This window comes from Rhea americana, unplaced genomic scaffold (assembly GCF_003343005.1).
Source record: "Rhea americana isolate MKP2758 unplaced genomic scaffold, rheAme1 scaffold_238, whole genome shotgun sequence".
Taxonomy (NCBI): domain Eukaryota; kingdom Metazoa; phylum Chordata; class Aves; order Rheiformes; family Rheidae; genus Rhea; species Rhea americana.
The window spans coordinates 489,635-511,234 of record NW_028186355.1 but is presented as its reverse complement, the minus strand read 5'-3'; the positions used below and the strand labels follow the sequence as shown (position 1 = coordinate 511,234).

At 34.5% G+C, this 21,600-nt stretch overlaps 1 protein-coding gene across 4 annotated transcripts in view; it reads left to right on the top strand.

Moving 5' to 3' along the window:
• The window catches only part of POT1 (protection of telomeres 1), a 78,542-nt gene that overhangs the window by 47,439 nt on the left and 9,503 nt on the right, over positions 1–21,600 (top strand). For all 4 annotated transcript variants that reach the window (XM_085306338.1, XM_085306336.1, XM_085306337.1 and 1 more), the window contains 7 exons: positions 1,865–2,020; positions 9,358–9,518; positions 10,200–10,288; positions 13,390–13,434; positions 14,330–14,486; positions 17,500–17,705; positions 19,767–19,902. In XM_085306338.1, coding sequence (XP_085162464.1) covers positions 1,865–2,020; positions 9,358–9,518; positions 10,200–10,288; positions 13,390–13,434; positions 14,330–14,486; positions 17,500–17,705; positions 19,767–19,902 — 950 coding nt within the window. The remainder of the gene's footprint in view (positions 1–1,864; positions 2,021–9,357; positions 9,519–10,199; positions 10,289–13,389; positions 13,435–14,329; positions 14,487–17,499; positions 17,706–19,766; positions 19,903–21,600) is intronic.

Below are 21,600 nucleotides of genomic sequence, written 5' to 3'. Positions count from 1 at the left end.
CAGCAGATCAGCCCCTAGCCTGTAGTGGTGTGTAGGATTATTTCTCCCTATGGAGACTAAGTCCCTAAGGACTCTGCACTTGCCGTTGCTGAACCTTATGATTCTCCTCTCTGTCCAGTTCTCCCGCCTGTCCAGGTCTCTCTGAATGGCAGCACAGCCCTCTGGTGTATCAGCCACTCCTCCCAGTTTGGTATCACCAGCAAACTTGCTGAGGAGGCACTCTGTCCCTTCAATCCAGGTCATTGATGAGTAATTTGAACCAGACTGGCCCCAGTACTGACTGGGGGACATTGCTAGCTACAGGCCTCCAACGAGACTCTGTGCCACTGATGACGACCCTYTGAGCTCTGCCATTCAGCCAGTTCTCAATCCACCTCACTGTCCACTCATCTAACCCACACTTTCTGAGCTTACCTAGGAGAGGATGTTATGGGAGACAGTGTCAGAAGCCTTACTGAAGTCGATGTAGACACGTCCRCTGCTCTGCCCTCATCTACCCAGCCAGTCATTCCATCACAGAAGGCTATCAGATTGGTTAAGCAGGATTTCCCCTTGGTGAATTCATACTGACTATTCCTGATCACCTCCTTTTCCTCCACCTGCTTAGATATGAGATCCAGAATGAGCTGTTCCATCCCCTTTTCAGGGATGGAGGCGAGGCTGACCAGCCTGTAGTTCTTTGGGTTCTCCTTCCTATTGTTGCTGAAGACTGGAGTGATACTAGCTTTCTTGAAGTCTTCAGGCACATCCCCTGTTTTCTAGGACCTTTCAGAGATGATGGAGAGTGGCCTGGCAAKAACATCGCCAGCTCCCTCAGYAATCCTGGATGCATAGCACTGAGATCCACGAATTTGTGGATGTCAGGTTTTCCAAAAAGGTCTCTAACTCAATTYTCCTTGGCCAAAGGAAAATCTTCCTTTCTCCRGACTTTCCAGGGCCAATCTTAGCAGTAAAGAAGGCATTCAGTAACTGTCTTCTCTGTATCCTTTGTCACCAGGGCACCCACCCCATTCAGTAGCAGGCCCATATTTTCGCTAGTCTTCCTTTTGCTGCTGAGGTATTTGAAGAAGCCATTCTTCTTGTCCTTGACATCCCTTGCCAGGTTTAATTCCAAGTGGGCYCTAGCCCTATTCATCACATCCCTGCAGACTCTGACAATGTTTCTGTATTTCTCCTAAGGGGCCTGTCCCTTCTCCACATTCTGTGTACTTTCTTCTTCTTAGAGTTTTGCCAGGAGCTCCTTGCTCATCYGTGCAAGTCTCCTGCCCTGCTGRGCTTCTTGTTCATAGGAATGCACTGCTCTTGAGCTTGGAGGAGGTGATTCTTAAATATTAACTCTCTCTCTTGGACCCTCTCCTTCCTTATAGGGCTATACCCCGTGGGAKTTCTCCAGTTAGTTCCCTGAAGAGACCACAGTCTGCTCTCCTGAAGTCCAGGGTTGTGATCCTACTTACTGCCCTGCTTCCTCCACACAAGATTCTCAACTCCACCATCTCATGGTCACTGCAGCCAAGGCTGCCCCCAGCCTTCACATCACTAACCAGACCTTCTTTGCTTGTTAGCACAAGGTCCAGCAGMATATCTTTCCTTGTTGCCTCTTCCACCACCTGYGTCAAAAAGTTATCATCARTGCTCTGCAAGAACCTCCTGGACTATTTGTGCCTAGCTGTGTGTTGTCTTTCTTGCAGATATCAGGGTGATTGAAATCTAGATGAGTAGTTAAAGGAGCTTAGAACAGAGTCCCCAAATAAGATTTCTTGTTATTACCAATTTTTAATTAAGTGACAGATTTGTAAAATATGTTATTTCAAATGTTCAGCCTAAAGCCTCTTGAGCATATTGGAGTGATTTATTTTCATTGCAGGTATGGGATGGCACAAAATGCCCCTACCCAACATGGAAAGTGCCTGTGGAAGCAAAAGACCTGGAAGGAGAGAAARGTCTCCTTCATCAGCTTCGAAATCTAACAGTGGACATTTTAGTCTATGATAACCATGTACAACTGGCAAAATCACTTAAGGTAATGCACARTTTAGTATTCTAGTGCTCATTCTGTGGCCTATTTTCTGTTTAGAACTCACTTCAGAGAAAGTAACAATTCAGTTCTACTGTTAATTAGTTTCAAATGTTACTTTTATCTTTTTACTGTCTTTCTCCTAACTTTTATTTGAATGTGTAACTCCTTCAACGTGTGAAACAGCCTCATTACCTTAAAATCACTATGAAAAAAATTTTGCAATTAAGCAGGTCTTTGTAACATCATACGTAGTCCTGTGAACAGTGTTCTCAGAAAATGTATGCTATAGTTAAAAATTTTTTAAATTATATAAAGTAGTGTTAAACTTATAGTCCCATTAAATGCCTGCAAGTCTGAAGTCAATGAAAGATCTGTTCTACAAACTTAGGCATTTTATAGTGCATATCCTCATTTAGTGGGTCAATAATGTTGATTATGCTTGTTCTTTTATCTATCTAAGCATAAACATTTGATCTTCAGCRATACTGCCATCTTGCTGCTGCATACAGCAATTTAGCAAAAATATATCTTTAATTTTATGGCTTGCCTTGTATATAAAGTATGGTTTTTAAGGTCTTGTCTTTACCAGAAAATAAAGATAAGTGATACTTTATTTGTAATTGTTAATTTGGGACTATCAGCTGACAAAAATCAATTTGATATATTAATATATGTCCATAAGTAAATACCAGATAATAAAATAGCTGCATTTGCGTAAGAATTCACAACAAAATGTACTCATAAAAGTGTTCCATTACAGCTTTTCTCATAGAATTATTATATTGTTAGCTGATTTCATCTGTAGAGGTACATAAACAATGGTGTTTCAGTGAASCAATATATTTTGAAAATGAAGGGAAAATTGTTTAATGAATATTAATAAAATGTATTTTCTTGAGCAGCTGATAGTAGTCCATTTATGATTCTCTCCCATATATATTCAGGATTTAATATTGAATATGTGGTACATGAGGTGTATTCATCAGTTCTTTTTTTCCTTCCTATTTATCCTTTCTTTTTAAATACACATGTATTTAAAAACACATGTGTATTTATCTTTTTAAAGATACATGTGTATTTAAAAAGATACTGTATTGCATACATAGATACACCTTTGCTAGATACTGTATTGCATAACATAAGCTCTAATGGAAAAAGGAACAGCTAAGAAACCTATTTTGACCTTCTGAGCAACAGAAGTTCTCATTTTCTCCTTCTACTGTGTGCAAAATTGCAGCAGTTTTGATCATTCAAAATGGAAAGTTTAAGTTAGAATATTTCTGACAACTACTTTTCAGTTTTTACTATAATGGATAGGTTGTATTTTAGTGGTATTATAGAATAAAAAATTCTGATACCCTAGCAACCGAACTCCTGAAAAGGTTATCAAGTTCAGGTAGTAATTTATACAATTAGTTTTATTTTTTGCTTCACAGAATAATCTAATTAAAACTCTGAGGACTTTTCATAAAATGAGAGCTTTAAGAAAAGATTTATTTTTAAGTACTAGTGGAAATTATGTCTTACTGTAAGAAAGTGTAATTGAAATACTCTATAGGTATATTAATCTATCTAATATCTTATATAGTTCAGGATCTTGTTATACAAAGATTAAAGAATCATTTATGCATAAGAGTAAAACTGGAGGGAGTTTAACATATGCACAGCAAGCCTTCCTGAGTACAGGCATAGCAACAATGTGGTAAGAAACTGTGCTAGGTGTGTGTGTGTTCTTTTTTTTTTTTTTTTTTTTTTTTTTTTTTTTTTTTTTTTTTAACCAGTTTACGGTTTCAAAAACAATAAAGTTCGTTATTCTTTGAGACATCTTTTCTGCATTTGAAATTACTTAGAGCTGCATTTCTATGCAAATTGCTGATAAAATGTTAAGTTACACTCTCCAGTGTTGTTGTGTACCATTTGCAATAACAGTTGCAGCTCTGAAATTGTTTTAGTGAGGAACAATCTGCTTTACACTGCCTTGGTATCAAGAAGTGCAGACTGAGAAAACCAAAATATGCTTTTATTTTAAAATCGTGTCTGTATGACCACGCTCAGCCAAGGAAACYGAGTAAGCATTACATGGTCTAGAGATGATGGGTAGTGTATTACAGTCAATTTATATCAAATCCTGGAGCACAGTGTTAGGAATATTCCTGCACGATTTTRTTAAAAACTTCTTGTGTGGCATACCTACCTAGAAAGCATTTTCTAGTTTGTGACATGAGTTTCTCTGGCTGGGGGAATTTTGGTAGATACTAMGTGTCGTGATGAGTATCAGTTATCAGCAGTGGAGGTCTAGCTATCCACAGTCTGAACTCAAGTTAGAGATTTCCTTCGTGAACAATCACGTGTCACGTGGATGTGTGGCACTGTGAATTCTCCTCATGGTTATCATCGTCTGTTTTGTTTTACAATGTATTTTCTAGTTAGTACAAYGAAAGYAATTAACCTTAAGCACGCATACAAGTTCAGGTCATTAGTTTCAGAGGGCTTGCCTCATRTTATATATCTTTAGATGCAGAATTGGAATRTTTTCCACTGTGTTCCTCCTGTGCTAGTCAGTGTCTTTTCTGTGCTTTTTTGATAGTGCTTGGGACTAAGTCTTGCTTGGTTATTTGTGTCCAAATCACTTTTCCAACCTGCTTGTTACATGAGTTACATGGTTACAGTATCTAGCTTCCTCTTTTTTCGGGCATAGGTAGCGTTATTGTGACCTGTCTATTGTATTTGTCCCACTTCTGTCTTTACAGTCATTGAAAAGGCTGAAAAAAATATCCTAAAGTCTTTAATGGATTTCGGTTGGTATTTTTTTTTATTCTTTGGATACAAGCAACCGCACCCAAATACTGTGTATATCCTTCCTGTCACTTGCAARAAGTTGTGCACTACTTAATCAAATTAGATTATTGATATTGTAAAATGATATAAAGAAATTACTTTGAATATCATTGATTATAAAGCCAGACAAGTTAGCATAGATTGATTTGGTTAAATGATTTTTGTAGCTAAACTGTTGTCATGAGTGTCTTTGTGGCCAATTCAGAAAGTTTAACTGCCATGACAAATGACCTTTAAGATTTATCAGTATCTTAAGCGAATTTTGACACATCTCTGTTTGTTATGAAGCAGTTATAAGAATGTACTGTTCCGAAAACTGCTTTAGCTCTGCCTTGTTACTGGGAGCTGTAGGTGTGATTTCTTTAATTTTATCTTTTAGCCTTAATATCTATTTTTAAAATAGTCATGCTTGAATTCAACTGAAAATAGGGTGCTAATATRTTTTTAGTGTTGCCAGAAATGTTTTTATTGTTTTAATTTCATTTTAAATGAACTTGCCCTAAATGAAGTAGATTGATAGTTCATAAATAGAATTACTCCGAAGAGTTGCTTTTGTCTGGACTTCAGTGACTGTTCTGAAAATCATAGTGTTTGTTATAATTTAGATCATARTTTTATCTCAGACAAGTATGTAATGTATACTTCCTGTGGGTATTCTTTAAACTAATGAAAATACCATAACATTTTCAGCTGTAATACCTATAACTTTTGCTTGCTGCTGTTAACAGTAAGCAATGCTGCCTCCCAAAGGAATTTATGGAAATTGCAATCCATTTTGCCTGGTCACATTTGTTACTCAGTTACATACATAATCTGCCTGACTTTTTTCAATATTTTGCAATGCTGATTTTACTTACATCTCTTTAGTTATCAGCAATATTAAAATATCTAAAATTAATAACACTTGCAAAAAAATCTAAAATTAGTATCTAAAAATATCTAAAATTAATAACATTTGCAAAAAATGGGGAGTCATCCACTCAAATACATATGGAGTAAGCAATATTTTTATAAATAGCAGAAAGCTTGAGTAAAATCTGTCTTGAAGTGTTGCAGTAAAACRTTATGTTTTGTCGGTTAATGTAATGTAATGTCAGTTAAATTTTCCCTGATTTCAGCATACAATTTTAGAAGAAAAGAACAATACTTAATCTTCATGGGATCTTAGCTCTCCTCTACCACTTTTAACATTTTATATTTGTACAAATAATACAAATAGCAGAACTTAGCAAAAAATACAAATACCAGAACTTAGCTAAGAACTTAGCAAAAAATGTTTATCCAAAAGTATTTGTCATAGCTGTTAGATTATTTTTGTTATATGACAGTTGTATACAAATTTACTGGATCAGAAACATCGAAAATCTAAATACATAAAAAATGTACCTAGAAATTTTTATGCATGAATGAAACTGAAAATCTAATAAGCCAGATTTATATATCTGTTAGCTTTGGCTCTCATAAAATACATACCACGTGGAAGATTTACATACTTACTTACCACCTTAAGATTTTGAGGGCTTTTTAATTGACTTTTCTGGTCCTTACAGCCTTTCAACWCTTTTTAATTGGTGTCTTTTAGATTTCTTGTGTTCTTGCTGCAGGATTTTTTTCTAGCTATTTTATCTTTTAGTTTCTGAGCTAAAGGAGCATAACTTTATATTTAAAAAGTCTTATTAACTGTTACACAATGTAGATTGTATTCTGCTTCTATAGTTACCACTTCTATTCTGCTCTCATTTATACAGAGCAGCTTTTTCCCAGCATTGGTAACACAATCTCAGTTATATCAGATAGGACAGAAGTGACAGAAGGGACAGTATTAAGAACATATTCAAATGAAATTTAGCAACTAGAAAGAAAAAAAGGCTTCCAGATAAGCATCTTAACTGCAATCTTAATGKACAAGCTGTCCTTTTGGTATCAGTCAGTGGGCATTCTTGCATGCTTGTCTGGTTCTGTTAGAGCTTAGCAATAGAAGGGAAAAGAGGACCCAAGAGAATTTGTCCTGGAGTGCTATTCTTAAATTTCACTGGAGATGCTGGAGATACAGGACCTTATTTATATATACCTGTAAGGAATATGCCTGTTTCAGGGGTGGACAGTAAGGGAAAAAGTGCTACAACGGATGTTAAGAGTGTTTATTACCATAATCAAGTCATCACTACAAAAGCTTGTTGTTATGATGAGCTTATTACTTGGTATAGGTTCAATTAATGCAAGCAGTGATGCTATGGTATATTCTTTAGATTCACATATATGTTATGTTCATTATTTTCTTTTCTACAGAAAACCTATGAGCTTAAGGGTCTTGATTGTATTTAGAACAGATGAACAGATTCCCTTATCAGAAAAAAAAATCTGCTTCTATAACTGAAAAGTGGATTACTTTGTATAGAAGGGAGGGATGGGAAAAACAAGAAAATCTAGGTGCAGTGGTTTTTCAAACATTTACTTATAGCAAAGATTTGTTAAAAGAAAGGTAAACTGATACTGTGCTGCATGCTTTATAATCGACTGCAAGCTGAGTGAGTATAACATAAGAGCTTTAGAGGCACCRTGTTTCCTGCCTGTTACTGAAACATCTGTCAGTCACCAGGAATTTACTTAGTGATTGTGAAGCTGTGAAGAACAAGAATACTMGTTAGTTATTGCCAAAAGGAGTGTATAGTAAGTTCTGTAAAATGGAAGAGATGCCTTGTATAAGCAAAGTGAGCAGCCCCCTAATTGAGTTGATCGATTCAAACGATGGTAAGAACTCCATGCCAGAAGGAAAACTGTGCAGACTGAAGTATACCTTTTATGTCCCTGGTACCTGAATTTGAAAATATGTTGCCTTTTCATAWTTCATGATTGTTTAAAAGAGCGATTTTATGCAAGTCTATTTCTTGAAACAGAGGAAGATTCTTGAATCAAGATGTTTGACAGTTTGTCACTCTATTATTAAATTAATGAAAATGTCTTTCAGTAATGACAGTTAACTCTCATTGAAACTGTCCTAATCAAAATAATGAAAAAAAGTTGTRGTTTTTATGTTTTAATTGGCTTTAAGATGTGATTTTTTACTAAAATTAAAACGATTTTGTTATCAATAAGACAGTAACTGGTACTTTATAAGAAATGTGAAATTAAAGGGACCCATAGCCTTTGCCCTGTACTCAAGGTTTAGCTCACATTGCTGGTGAAATCATCTTTATCTGCTGCGTATGCATATGTGTATAATTGCCATCTTAAGATATGGTCAGTCCAGCCTTATGAGCAAATGTTTTAGGTCTCTACTGGTTAAAGTTACTCCGTCACTGGCTCTTAAGTGTATTTAAAGTGGGAGCCGAAGCTGAAATAAGACTTAACAGTCTGACTGCTGTTATATTAATGTTAATTGAAGTCAAATTAAAATAATTTATTATTTATGTAGTGCTATTTAAAAGATACTTAGAGCAAATATTAATCCAGGTTATTGAGTGTGGGTAGTGCACCAGCTATCAGCTGGATCTTAGATTAATACTTTATAAAAATTTGGATTCTAGCAAATTGAATTCAAAGGTCTTTAGTAAAGGAAAATTAACAACATAATTAAGTCTCCAGATTATCCCCCTTTAGAATGGAGGGGGAGGGGAAGGGGCAGGGAAATGGATGCAATTGTATTTTGAAATACAAGCAAAATTGTAAAAATGTATTCAAAGGTCACAACTCCATAACTTCCTTCTTAGTAGCTGCCTGTGTAAGTTAACTTAAGTTTATTGATGTAACTTGACAAAACTGTTTCATAGAGCAGAAATTAATTCTAAGCAAAACATGAAGAAAATCTAAGGAGAGAATCAAATTTCAACACTATTCCTATCTATCATTRAAGCTCTAAAAAGTATTGACTCTTTGTTCTGGTGCTGCAAAAATAGTTTGTTATATAAGTGTAAGGTATGGTAGACAGAAAAATGTGTGTAAGCAGATTTGTTTGTGCGTATACATAAATACAGATATGCCATATATGATGATGGGCATGAGATCAATTGTTTAGTACTATCATGSATGGACAAATCACAACATAGCAGTCTCTGGAGGGTCATATTGTGAATATACAAGACAAGCTGTGCCCCCAGGGAAACAATATGTTGGCTCTCTTGATCTGTCTTCTTGAGTCTACTTGAGATTTTGTAAAAATACTTACCCTGGTTCTAACGGATGACCTTTGCCACCGGTAATGTTATTGGATGAAGCAAAACGTTGCCTACAGAAGTTGTGAAGTCTCCATCCTTGAGATATTCAAAACCTGAGTGGACATGGCCCTATCCAACCTTTCCTAGTTGTCCCTACTTTGAGTAGGGGGGTTGACCCAGGTGATCTCCAGAGATCCATTTCAACCTCTGTGATTCTGGTATTGTGTGAAAACTGGGAGACAGGTTTAGGATGCTTAAGATTTTCCAAGGAAATAGCTAACATTGTGTTATCGAGTACCTCTTGATAATTCTTATCAAGTATCTCTTTTTTTTTCCCCCACACTTAAGATTGGAAGTTTTCTAAGAATTTACAGTATTCATACAAAGCAAGCAAGTGCTGACAACCAAGATGTATCACATGTAGAATTCCATCTTCATGGTGGCACCGGTTATGGTCGAGGAATAGGAGTCTTGCCAGAAAGTAACACAGATGTAAAGGAACTAAAAGCGTAAGTTCTAAATGTATTTTCTAGATGATCCCAGAAAACCTGAGGCTAATGGTACAACTGTACAGTTTAGAATTGTGAATGTACATACAAACCAGATGTGTGTTTAGCACTACTAAGGTGAAGAGTAGGTGTTTGGGAAGATAGGTAAGTGACAGGTAATTTTTCAAATGGAAAGTACAGCAAGGGTTAAGATTTCTGTTTTATAATTCTCTAATTATTTCCCTACGTTATATGCCTACATATTTCCCTCTAATTTGCCTACAGTTAGGCAAAGAACTGAGTATGTTTTAAGTATGTGCATTTGTCTTTCTTGGAAATGGTGAGATTTAAAACATGTTTGAAATGAAGCATAAAATTTAAATACTTTATTGAACTGAGTTAAGTACGTAATGAATGGCTTAGTGACCAAAATCTCTTTTCTTTTATCAGAAATTCTTAGTTTCCAGCAGTACAGATGTCTTTTTGCACTATATTGGGTTTAAAATTCCAGACGTGATCTGGAAAGGAGTGTCTCACCTGCGTCAGTATAGACTCCTGCGACTTTTTACTTAATTGAGTTTCATGTCTCTGCTGGAGATTCTATTACATATGAACATTATACCTGTGTATTAGTAAACAAGATAGGGCAGAGGAGGGAGAGATTTCACAAAGTTTATAAAATATTCATCCATTTATTTTTAGATTCTTGGAATCTGTCAATCTGGCAGACAGTCAGAAYGTGGAAAGTATGTCTTCAATGGAATTAGATGGCACTTTTAGCAATATTACAGGTAAGAGCAATTGAAAACTGATTTGTTCTTTCTCTAACATATTTAAATATAGTCAAGATAAGGTTATGTTTATTGCTTCTGTAAAGATGATGTGTAATGTCATTCTCCCATAAAAAGCATTTGAGAGATTTTTTTGGATTATTAGACTGAAAACTGACATTATCCTAGCCTTCTGTCTCACGGTAGAATCCTTTTGTATAGGTGGAAACATTTTCATAAAAGGAATAAATTTTTAAACACAAACAGTGTTCTTAATCATACTATAGTAGATCACAGGGCAGAGTGATGAAACTCCCTCTGTCTAAAGGAGGATTTCTTAGAGAGAGACACTGTAAACACCATGCAGCTGCTTGCTGAGGAACCCTTCTGAAGCTATCAAATGGAAAGGTGTGTGACTGGCAGAGCTGCAAKGTGTAGGTGTAGCACAGTGTAGTATTAGTATCTCACAGACAGTTTGCCAGATAAAACTATTTTAATCTTAGTCCCTTCTTTTGCCTGAATGAACTGACCTATGGTGATATTTAAAAAACTCAGTGTAGGATATTTAAAGGTATTAGTGCCCTCTAAGTGGTAAACTTTTTGGCACACATTTTCTGTTATGTCTGCATAAAACATAATGTAATGGGAGTGTTAGACATAAGCTTTTTTAGGCACTGGAATACCAGTAATAAATAGTCCTCAATTGGTTGCTTTCTTTCTGTTGTTTTGTATTGCTGAATGAAGAAGGCTTCAGTAAAAAGACTGTGATAAAATCAGAATTCTGGCTTAAGAAAACCTATTCAAGAAAAAATTACAAATTTTCTATGGTAGCTGATGGAAATAGTAACAAAATGATGAGTGCCTCTGCTTTGAAGAACTRTAGTTCTGGTATCAGATTTCAGTGCTTTCTATTAATCTTATAGGTTTTATTTCCTTTATATTTTGGAAGCTAATTCCAAAAATCTCTTACTAGTCAAAACCTACCTTTTTGTAGAATTTAAGTTTTGAGATAATATGATTTTCAAACCATAGCATTTCTTGATTTTTTTGAAAAAAGAAAAAAGGTTATGTGAAGGAACATATTTACAGTAAATCTTGGATTCACACACAAAATACACTTTAAATTACTATCTCACACAACAMATTCTTTTTTGTAGTGAATGAAATGTCATATAAAAAACAAATATTTAGGAGTTCCTGATAGCTCACAGTTTGTACTGCAGTGACAAAATATTAGAACTAATACAAGACCAGGAGAAGGGATCTGAACTTACTTTTAATTTAAATTCTCATGAAGTACTTGCTTCATGTAAGAAATTGGTGTAATTTGTGAACTTTCAATGAGAGCAAAAACTACATCAACACTGCGTTAGTTATTTCTAAAGTTAATTTCAAGAGCTTCTGCTAATGTAAAGAGCAAGCATCCTAGTAATTAACAGAAAGTTTTTCCTTCAGAGAAATCATATATACTGGGATAAATGACATTTCATTTCTGAGATGTGTGTTTACTAATATTCTGGTCTATTAAATATAAATAAATGTTTAAGGATAATAAAATTGATTAGGTTCTGAAAAATTCACCAGACTCATTTTTGAGTGGATAGTTGTACTAATAGGTGCTGAGTGCAAGTCTGCAAAAGCAGACTTAAACTTGTGATATGTATTATTTCATATAAATTTAGCACTGGRACAGGTTGCCCTAAGAGGTTGTGGAGTCTCCTTCTCTGCAGATACTCAAAGCCTGCCTGGATGCAACCCTGTCTAACGTGCTCTAGGTGACCCTGCTTTTGAGCAGGGAGGTTGGACTAGATGATCTCCAGAGGTCCCTTCCAATCTTACCTATTCTATGTAAATGAAGGTACTTGCAACTGATAACTGTTATACCAAAAGACTCAGTAGATAAGTTACAGTAGTGTTAGACATTACCATGAGACAGGGGAAGAAAGGTCTTYCCCAAACACAAAAGGAACTGGACATCACATCTTTTAATAGTTCTTCCACATTAGATTCCTTTGACACAATTAGAGTCTCAGTATTTGAAAAAAGTAATCTTTTGCTATATTTGTGCATGCATTGGATTTAATTGAATCTACGTTCATAATGGTACATAAAATATCTTTAAAAACAGATATGAACCATCAAAACTGATGAATAAAAACCAAATGTTACATCTGGGAACATGAAGAGCAGAGAAAACATTACAACCAGAAAAGTTGAAATTTCTCCTCTGCAAACATCAGATGTAAAATGAGTACTGCATAGAATAGCARGCTATCATCTGTGATGATGTTTAGTCTTCTTGTTTTGCAACCTGAAACATAGCAATTTTCTTGGAGAAGGATGTTGAATTCGGGGGCTGAAAATTGGAAAAAAACAACAGCTAACTTGCAGCATTCTGTTCGTTCCAGACGAYTCCAAGGATAAAGAGTAAATTAGACTGAGATGTATAAATTACTTGATTTTTATAATAGTGAATTTTATCTATGTTAAATTGTCATCCAATGTTATTCTTTCAATGGTGTTTTCACGCCAGAGTAAAAATAACTAAAAGTGAGATTAAACTCCAAACTGAATTGTACATGATCTCCATCTTTGATTTTAGTTTTTTAAAATTCTAAGATACTTAACCATTAGAAGATAGTGTGAATGTTTAAAATGCTGCAGAAGTSAAGCATTAGTAAATATTTCATTTTAGAGCAAAACTCATTGCAAATTTAGAAGTAACTTTGCATAGATTTACTGCACTGTGTACATGCAGTAGATCTAGTTGCTCAGAGGAGGGACCAAGCAGTCCATATGTTTTAAAGTAATGTATTTACCTTCTTGACCAGAAAGATTACTTGCTGAGAATGAATAAAACAGCAACTATAGTATACCTTCAGAAAGTGTTCAGTGAATGGTGGTGCTGCTTAATGCAATCTGTAATTTTTCCTCAACTTGTAAGCTTTTAACATCACATATTTGAGTTTCTTGCTTGCTTTCCTTTCTTTTGTTGTATTGTTTTCCTACATTATTAGGATTTCCACTGTCTTTTACTTAACTTGATATTGTATACGTATACRTTTTTGTGTGTCCACATAATAAGGAAAGAAAATAATTAGAAAATTCTTCTTGATTTTTAGATCTTCAATCACACTTACAGAGATGTCAGGAGTTGTCTGTAACAGGTAGGCAACATTGATCTAAAGGTGAACTTTATTTTTACTAAAGAACAATAAAAGTTCTTGAGACATAAACACACAAAGGATTGAAGTAATAGTAAGATCTAACACCTGTGATGTTTATGAATATGGAATTGTTTTCATTTTATTTTTTAAGGAATAAAATACCTTTGTATATTCAACTTTTGTTTGTTTTTTTTCTACACGTTAAATTTCTACTCCTTCAAGTACACAATGTTCCTACAGCCTGTTGTGATTTATCTTAAAGGCTGCAGTAACATGTTGTATTGATGAAATTGAGGCTGCAACTATATATAATTTTCAGAATTTTCAGGATCTCTAATACCTGATCTTGCAGCCCTCATCAGAGAAAAAGACAGAAATGGTTTAAGTATTTTAAGTAACCATTTAATTTTGCCCATTGTTTGCAAATCTAACTTGGATAGTGAGTTAAAATGGATAGCAGCAGCTAGCTGCTACTAGCTGAGTTGACAAAATGCAGATTGTAACTAAATTAAAAGAACTAGTTTTATAAAAGCAGTTTCTTTATATTATTTTCATACTTGATCTGTATCAAGGCTTACTGCCTGAGTATTGCATCATAGCATAGGATCGTGGCATATCCTTGACAGTGATCATCCTGCTGTTCTAACCTGTGCACTCAGATATTCTTCCTGTGGAAACATGGGGACTGTTTGCTTTACTGAACTTCACTTCATTGTGAAATCAGGTCGTTGTGGTGRGGAAGAGTTTAAGAACTAGTTATTCCAGCGGTGGGGAAGCAGGGACAAAGGTTTTAATTGTGTACCTGTGATGCCTATTCCTCATATTTCAAATGTTATGTATTTTAATAGGTGTATGTAATTTTAATGGAGGTATATGAGGTCTTTTTGTTTTGCAGTATTAACAGATCATCAGGATTTGAGTAACACAGGACTGAAAACTATTCTGAACAGCGCTGCTCCTCAACAGTACCGCATTAGAGCAAAGCTGAGAGCTTTCAAACCTCAGAAGCTCCATCAGTGTATTAAACTTTATTGTTCCAAATGCAACTCATTGTAAGTGTTTTACACAATAAGTAATTTAGAAATTACTGTGTATGTTTTATGATGTCTAGATTTTCAGTGTGTTTTCATCCTTTTCATGTAAAATGAGGTGAATTTAAATTTCTCATTTGAAGCTCACTGATACTAGGTAGCAAAATTTAAAATTATCAGATGAATTATACTTTCAGGATCCTTTTCAGTGCTTTCAAAACTCAATTTTTTTTGCTTTGTTTTCAGATTTGGCAATGAGCTTTATCCCATGCTAAATCTATATTTAAGTACATGTTTCTGTCATGCATTTTTAAATACGCAAAGAGTTGTCATGGTCTCCCAAATTCCAGTGCTCATTAAAGAATAAAATATCTTTGACTAAAGTGTATCTTCCAGAGAAGGCATCTCACCTTGATCCAAAAATATTAGGGAAATACTGTTCATCTTGGTAGTTTTGTCTTTTTTTGGGTATACTCAGTCCACTCTGACTATTATATCCTTGTTATTTCCCCTGTAATTCTGTATTGTCATTGTATCATGTAATGCTCAGTCAAATAATTTTACTGAAAAAAAATCTACTATGACTTTAGCTTATAAATATTAACTTTGTAATATTCATGTAGAAATGAAAGTAAGTTTGTTTGSCATAGCCTATTTTCAATTAAAATATTGAGTGACATGAATTATACTGCTATTCATGACCATCAAAATCCGATATCACTTTTTTTTTTTAACCTGATTTTGCTTAGGACTGATGCTAGACTAAGAGTTTTATAATTACTGATGTAAACTTGCCTGTTTTTCATGATGGCAAGTTAGCATTCTTCTAGCCTTTGGGGATTTCTCACATAATCAGGTTTTCCTGGATATGAATATCACTAAGATAATGCCCCTACTAGCTTTCTGTTAAGGCTCTTGGGTGCAAACTATCGTGCTTCCTGCTTTAGGAAGAATGTGTTTTTTTTCTGTAACAGATGTTGTTATAATGTTCTCTCGGATACTAATGCATGAGAAACTGCTTCATCATCACCACAAAATACAAGTACATGGTCTTTACTACCAAATACAAGAAGGAAATAATGATGAACTGTCTCTGCCATTTTTGTATCTCTTTCAATGTATTTATCAACTCTGTATGCTGAAAAGAGTCTATTGATAGAAGATGACATGTTCCTTATGAACTTTATCCCTACTCCAAAATATTCCTTGACTTTCATAACCTTTTTGTATATTATTTGCTTGTCAGATTTTTCATTTATTTTAGTATCAGTCTCCTCCTATTTCACATTTTGCTGCTTTATCTTTGCTACAGAATTAGGGCAGACTTTTAACCCAAAAGCTTTGTAAGKCTTCATTCAATTAGCATATTTTTTCCTCCTCCTACCATTTTGCTGCAATGATGGGACTATTTGCAGCACTTTTCTGGAAATCCAGCTTTTCTTTATCTCAACTTCATTCATGAGGTGGAGGGAATCGGTAGCATAGCTGTAATTGTACTGCTACCTGAGTTGGGTGAATTAAGGTGCCAGGGAGGGCAACATTTTTGAGGGGCATCCTTCTGTACTACATATTCTGTTGTGGTGGAAAGAGAAGTTATTTCCTATTTTAGCATATACTARAGAGCTTGGCTGAACAAAGTTCAAATGCGGTTTGATCCTTTAACACCCTGCACAGTAAGATGCATGCAAGTCTTGGTGCATAGAAATGCTCATGAGAGATATATGTGTATTTTTGGTTGTTAGACTTTGAGTGAAAGCTTCTCTGTAAATAGGAAAATATTGGTACAGATGGAACTAATTTTGTTCATATACCCACACTGAACAGGTTACAACCATGGTGCTTAATTCGATTCAAAACAAATTAATTCCATTCTTGCCTCTGCTACTTGCTGTGTGGGAATTCTACAGGCAGACTTTAAAGGCCAGAAGAGTTTAATGGAAAGATGACCTATTATGTTAGGTCCATTGCTTTTGCATGTATAGTGGTAATCCAAGAGCACAGATGGAAAGTGGCCGTGTGAACAGTATTGCATTCTTGAAATGAAAATGTAATTTCAGTAAGACTCTTATATGCTAATTTTGCAGTTCTGGCAGAAAAATATCACAATTTGGTTTCATAGGCAGGAATTACCCTATTCACTGGTAAAAGTAGCTGTTTTGAGGGTTGAAAAAGATCTTCAAAATAAGCTGCAGAATTGTTATTTCCTGTTTAAGTCCACTCCTAAACTTGCCACCTACTTTCTTTCAGTGTTTATGAAGTAGTCATAGCTTTGGCTTTTTTTCCGTTGTCCTTCTTTTTCTCACTGTTCATATCCCACCTGAATTCTTCAGGACTGTCTTATATGGGAGAAAATGTTCTAAAACACTTTGGTAATAAAATTTGGTGTRTCTGCCACTGGCTCTTTGCCTGCTGTTGATAATCATAAAATTTGGATGGCCTATGTTCTTCCTCTATAGAAGAAATACTGTTGTGCTTTACCAGGACAGGAAAGAGACTGTGTTATGCTGAGTTGCAAGTTTTCCCTTTGCAGTCCATGTGTGAAGCTGTTCTGTTCCTGCTCTTTTTTTTCATACTATGCAAAATAAAATAGTCTAGAACATAAAACTTGAAGCTATATGGGCTTATATAGCCTTTTCTCTCTAATAAGGTGGTATGCAGTTGTGTGGCCTTTTAAGGCCCATTTGGAATCATGTGAAACTGATGTGTGTGTTTTTCTTTGGTTTACATATATGTGGATGAAGCTATTAGGCTATCTCTGTTTCCAGGTAATATTAGATTACTTAGCATGTCTATTAACATGGAGCTGAACTGTCTTGATTTAATTTGCGCAGCACTTTTAAATGTAAGGTATTTAGCCCTAAATACATATACCAATACAACAAAGATCAGTAAAGAAAGTTATTTTTCCTGCATGTGCTTTAATTCTCATTACTATATTTTAATATTTATCCAGAATGCTGCCTGCTTTATTGCTAGATTGCCTAAGGAGACACTATTATTATTTACTTACCCATTTTGGAAAYGCTTTTTTTAGGAAAGAAGTTCCAGATGGAGATGACTTTGACTTAATTTTACAAGATTCTGCAGCTACTGCTCCAAACCAAGAATTACACAATACATCCTGGTATGATTCTGTAATGTGGACTACACAAGATCAGAAACAAAGGAAAATAGCTATTCATTTTGTAAAGCATGATGAAATGCTTCAAGAGCCTGAAAATACTTTGCTTATGATAGAAGGTAAGATAAATAAAAYAGGGGAGGAAAGATAAATAACTACAAATATACCACTTTCTATGGCACACAGTCCATTCTGATTTATAKTCAGTGCAAATAGTGATGATCATAAAGGCATCTTCAAAGAAAAGAAAAACTCAGATTTGTTATGTGAACGGAGGAAAGTCATCTACAACGGCTTAAATGTTAAAATTATCGTTGGTTCTGTTAAAATTCAAATCTGAATATATTGTTTTCCAGCTGGGCATATTTTCCAATTCTCATTTGGAATCTGGTTGGAATCTTCTAAAAGATATTTTTTGTATTGATATAGGGAAACTTTAAAGCTTTTGGTAATGCAAGGCTACAATTAACTTTGTCAGCCTCTGGATGTCAGTGTTGTTTCAGATAAATAARACTTCTTACAGCGTTTTTATTCTTTTTTGGTCAGATTAGCCTCGGGCAAGAGAAGTAGCCACTGAACTTTAAACAAAGCAATTTAAAAAAAGAATACAAATAAGGAATGTTTTGAATAGAATGAAATTAGTCATTATGCTGAAGAAAGAAGGTTTTTTTTGGAATGCTTGGTATCTGTTGGACTGAAATTGAGGGAAGAGTTGGATAAAGAAGAGAATTTTTAGATGATCCTACATGAGGGGATGAGGGGAATCCATAACTATTGCTGCAGAWGACTTATGCTGAAGACTAAGGAAATGTCACAGTTAACAAGTAGAGTGTGCTTATTGCATGTCATTCATATCATTATGTTCATTTATCATATGTATCATTTGTATGTTTTGTGCTGATCTCTTGGGAGCCACAAAATGTTTTCTAGGTGTGACTTTGTATTGCAAATATTTTGAAATTATGGAGATCTTTTAGAAATGCTACACTTAAGGTTACCCTGAATTTTGTTTTTAAATCCCTTAAATGAGATTTCAGATGTATTTGAGAGACTTTAACAGTGTCACTGGATTTGGAAAACCTTTGTTTTCTGACCTTTTGAGAAGATGTTTAAAACCTCTATGCTTCTTGTTTGTTTGTTTGTTTGTTTGTTTTTTATCATTACAAGGTAAGTATATTGAGAAGGTTTTGCAATAGTTTATTTTTACATCACCAGTGCAACTTTATTGATTTCATTTTCCTCTCTAGTTATTTCTGCAGTACATTAATGGTAAATATAATGCATATTTTACAGCTCAGTGCCATACTGTCATAAAGTCTTTCAAAGATCTTACTTATAGTTAGTGGTAAGTAATGCAGTTATTGTAGGAAATATGTATTTTAAAACAGTTTCCTCACTTTTTTTTTTCCTGTTATCTGTTGTTCATGAGCTGATTAAATCAYGTATTTTTATCAAGTTGTTATTTCCAACGAAAAACTGTGCTCTGTATTTACTACATTCCCACTGAATTGGTCAGATGTCAAAAGATTCTATAGTAAGTTCTGCAGTCTACACAACAGAGGTTAAATCATAGCAACTTATATTTATTACAAATCTATGATCTATAATAAATTTTAAAGAACTTTTTCCTATTATTAGAATTTGAAAATCCCATGGTTCCAGTCTTAATATTTCTACCATGTTCTTAACATGGCTGCAAATTAATGACACTCAAACTCACATCCAGTTTATACTTCTACTTTTCTTACCTGTTGGTTAAAAATTTATATTTTTTTTCCTCCTAAATGTTAGAACAACAATTTCTTAGGAGCAATTTCACAAAATCACTGTATTCTTCCTTGATTTTTTTTTTCCCAAGAAAGCAAGCAACTACTGAAATAATGTTAAATATGATACTAAAGTGATGCTAATTAAATATACTTCATGGTAATGATGATAACTRTTGGAAAGATTTAAAGTATCTCTTGATAAATGGTCATCTTTGATTCTRTATTGATTCTGTTGTTGAATAGAATTGTAGAGTCAGAAAGTGAAGAATTGTTTTGTTTTAGTTTTCCCTAATGGGTCATATAATTTTTGTTACTGGAAGCTCTGAGGTTGCCACTTAGGTAGCCAGAAAATGTAATGTGTTCAATTTACTCTTGAATACAGCTTAAGAAAACATTTTTTGCTCTAAATAGGTGGAACACTAAAAGAAGTCTGGAAGCTTTCAAGAAGATTTAAATGTGTTATTCCTGTGAGATCCACTGAAGATGATCTTGGATTATTAGATCTTTCAGCTCCTTTTCTTTTACAGGGTAGTGTAAAATATTATGGGTAAGTTAAAAGTATTTGTTTATATTGTAGGAGTTTCAATACTAGATAGAGATCATTAATTTCAATAATTTAAATGACAGTACTTTCTTTGTACATTCTTTGATGCAAAATGCATACGATGATTAGCCGTAGTAAGAGCAGGGAAGAAATGTCAGGCTACTACCTCATATCAAAGGATTCTTGTGACTGGATTGCAGTTAGGCTTTATCTTCACTTGCTTTATATATCTTACACCCTTAATTATGCAGCACCCCAGTTTCAGCCTTGCATATGATTTGTGATTAGGCCATTATGCTATAAAGTTAGAAATGTGGTTATGAGGTTTTTTAGATTACAGAAAGCCTAAATCTCTTGCTTTTAGTCCAGATCTTCCATTTTCTATACAGATAATCTTATTGCTTGGTCTAAAATTGAAACATTTCTTTCTTTAAAAGTGTAAGCCAGTCTTTTTGTACACAGGTTAATGTTAAATAGAGACCCACAAAATGATTTCAGGATATCAATCCAAATATCATTCTCTCCCTCATTCATAGTGGTGAGAAAAACTTGGATTTTTAAGAGAAAGGTGAGATTTTGAAAGAAAGATGATCTTCTCTTATTATTTGCCATTTATTGAGATCCACAGCACTGCAAAATGCCTAACCCTTTTGTGAATGCTAGTCACTGGGCAGGGGATGGGAAGGGAAAATGGGGGACGGCAGGGTCTGAAATCCAAATTTCCAGAGCTGTGGAAGGTGGTATGCACAGGTAGGTCTGGCATCTCTGCTCTGCCGTGCAATACTGTATTAGAAATTCYGGCTTGCTGAGAGCTAGCAGCAGTTATGTTTTCCCAGTGCAACGCAACAGCATGCAGTTATCARACTCAGAATTGTTAGTGTACTCAGGCAAGCTGTAGATTCCTTMCTCTCCTCAGTTCTAATTAGTTCAAGCACAGCACTTCATTGCACTATGTCCAGTCCTGTAGGCAGTAAATTTTTTTTCTATGCAGCACTATATTGCGTATTTTACTTTAACCCTAAAGCTTTCCGTAAGGTCCTGAGAAAATACATTACAGATAAGTATTGGTTTGTCATATATTGTCTTGACCTTTCCAGATATGGCTGTGTATAGCTTTTTTAAATAAAGGCAATTGGAGATTCCTGTGGGGAGTAGGATCTCTTCAGAGATGGTTCCCTGTTTAAATGGCTGTATTGTAAAAGCCAGTGCTCAATATGATATTCCATGAATAGAATAGCTCTTTATAGGTTCTTAGAAAAGAATCTGAAAAAGATACTGGGACTGCAGAACCTTGTTCTGCATGCTTTTTTACCAGTTGCATATATTTAACAAAGTTTAAAAAAAGCTTCTAAATAGTAGAACTGAAATTAAAGTTATTTTTGCTCTAAGAATGAGCTTGAATCTCTAATGTGGATTTGTTAGTGATCTTCTACCTAAAATTTGATATTATTACTTTGGTTTATTCTATCAGATAGTCTGAATAGGCATTAAAGTGACAAGGTGATTTGCCTTGAAGTTTTAGATCTATATATATATGTGTGTGTGTTTTTTATATATTTATATAAAATCCAGAATCTAAGGTCAAACTTTGTTTTTTTGTTTGTTCTTGGCTGTATATCACTTGAGAGTAGAATTAGGGCTACTGCTTTTTATATGRCATGCTTTGCTTGTAATTATAAAAGACAGTAAATGTATTTTAAA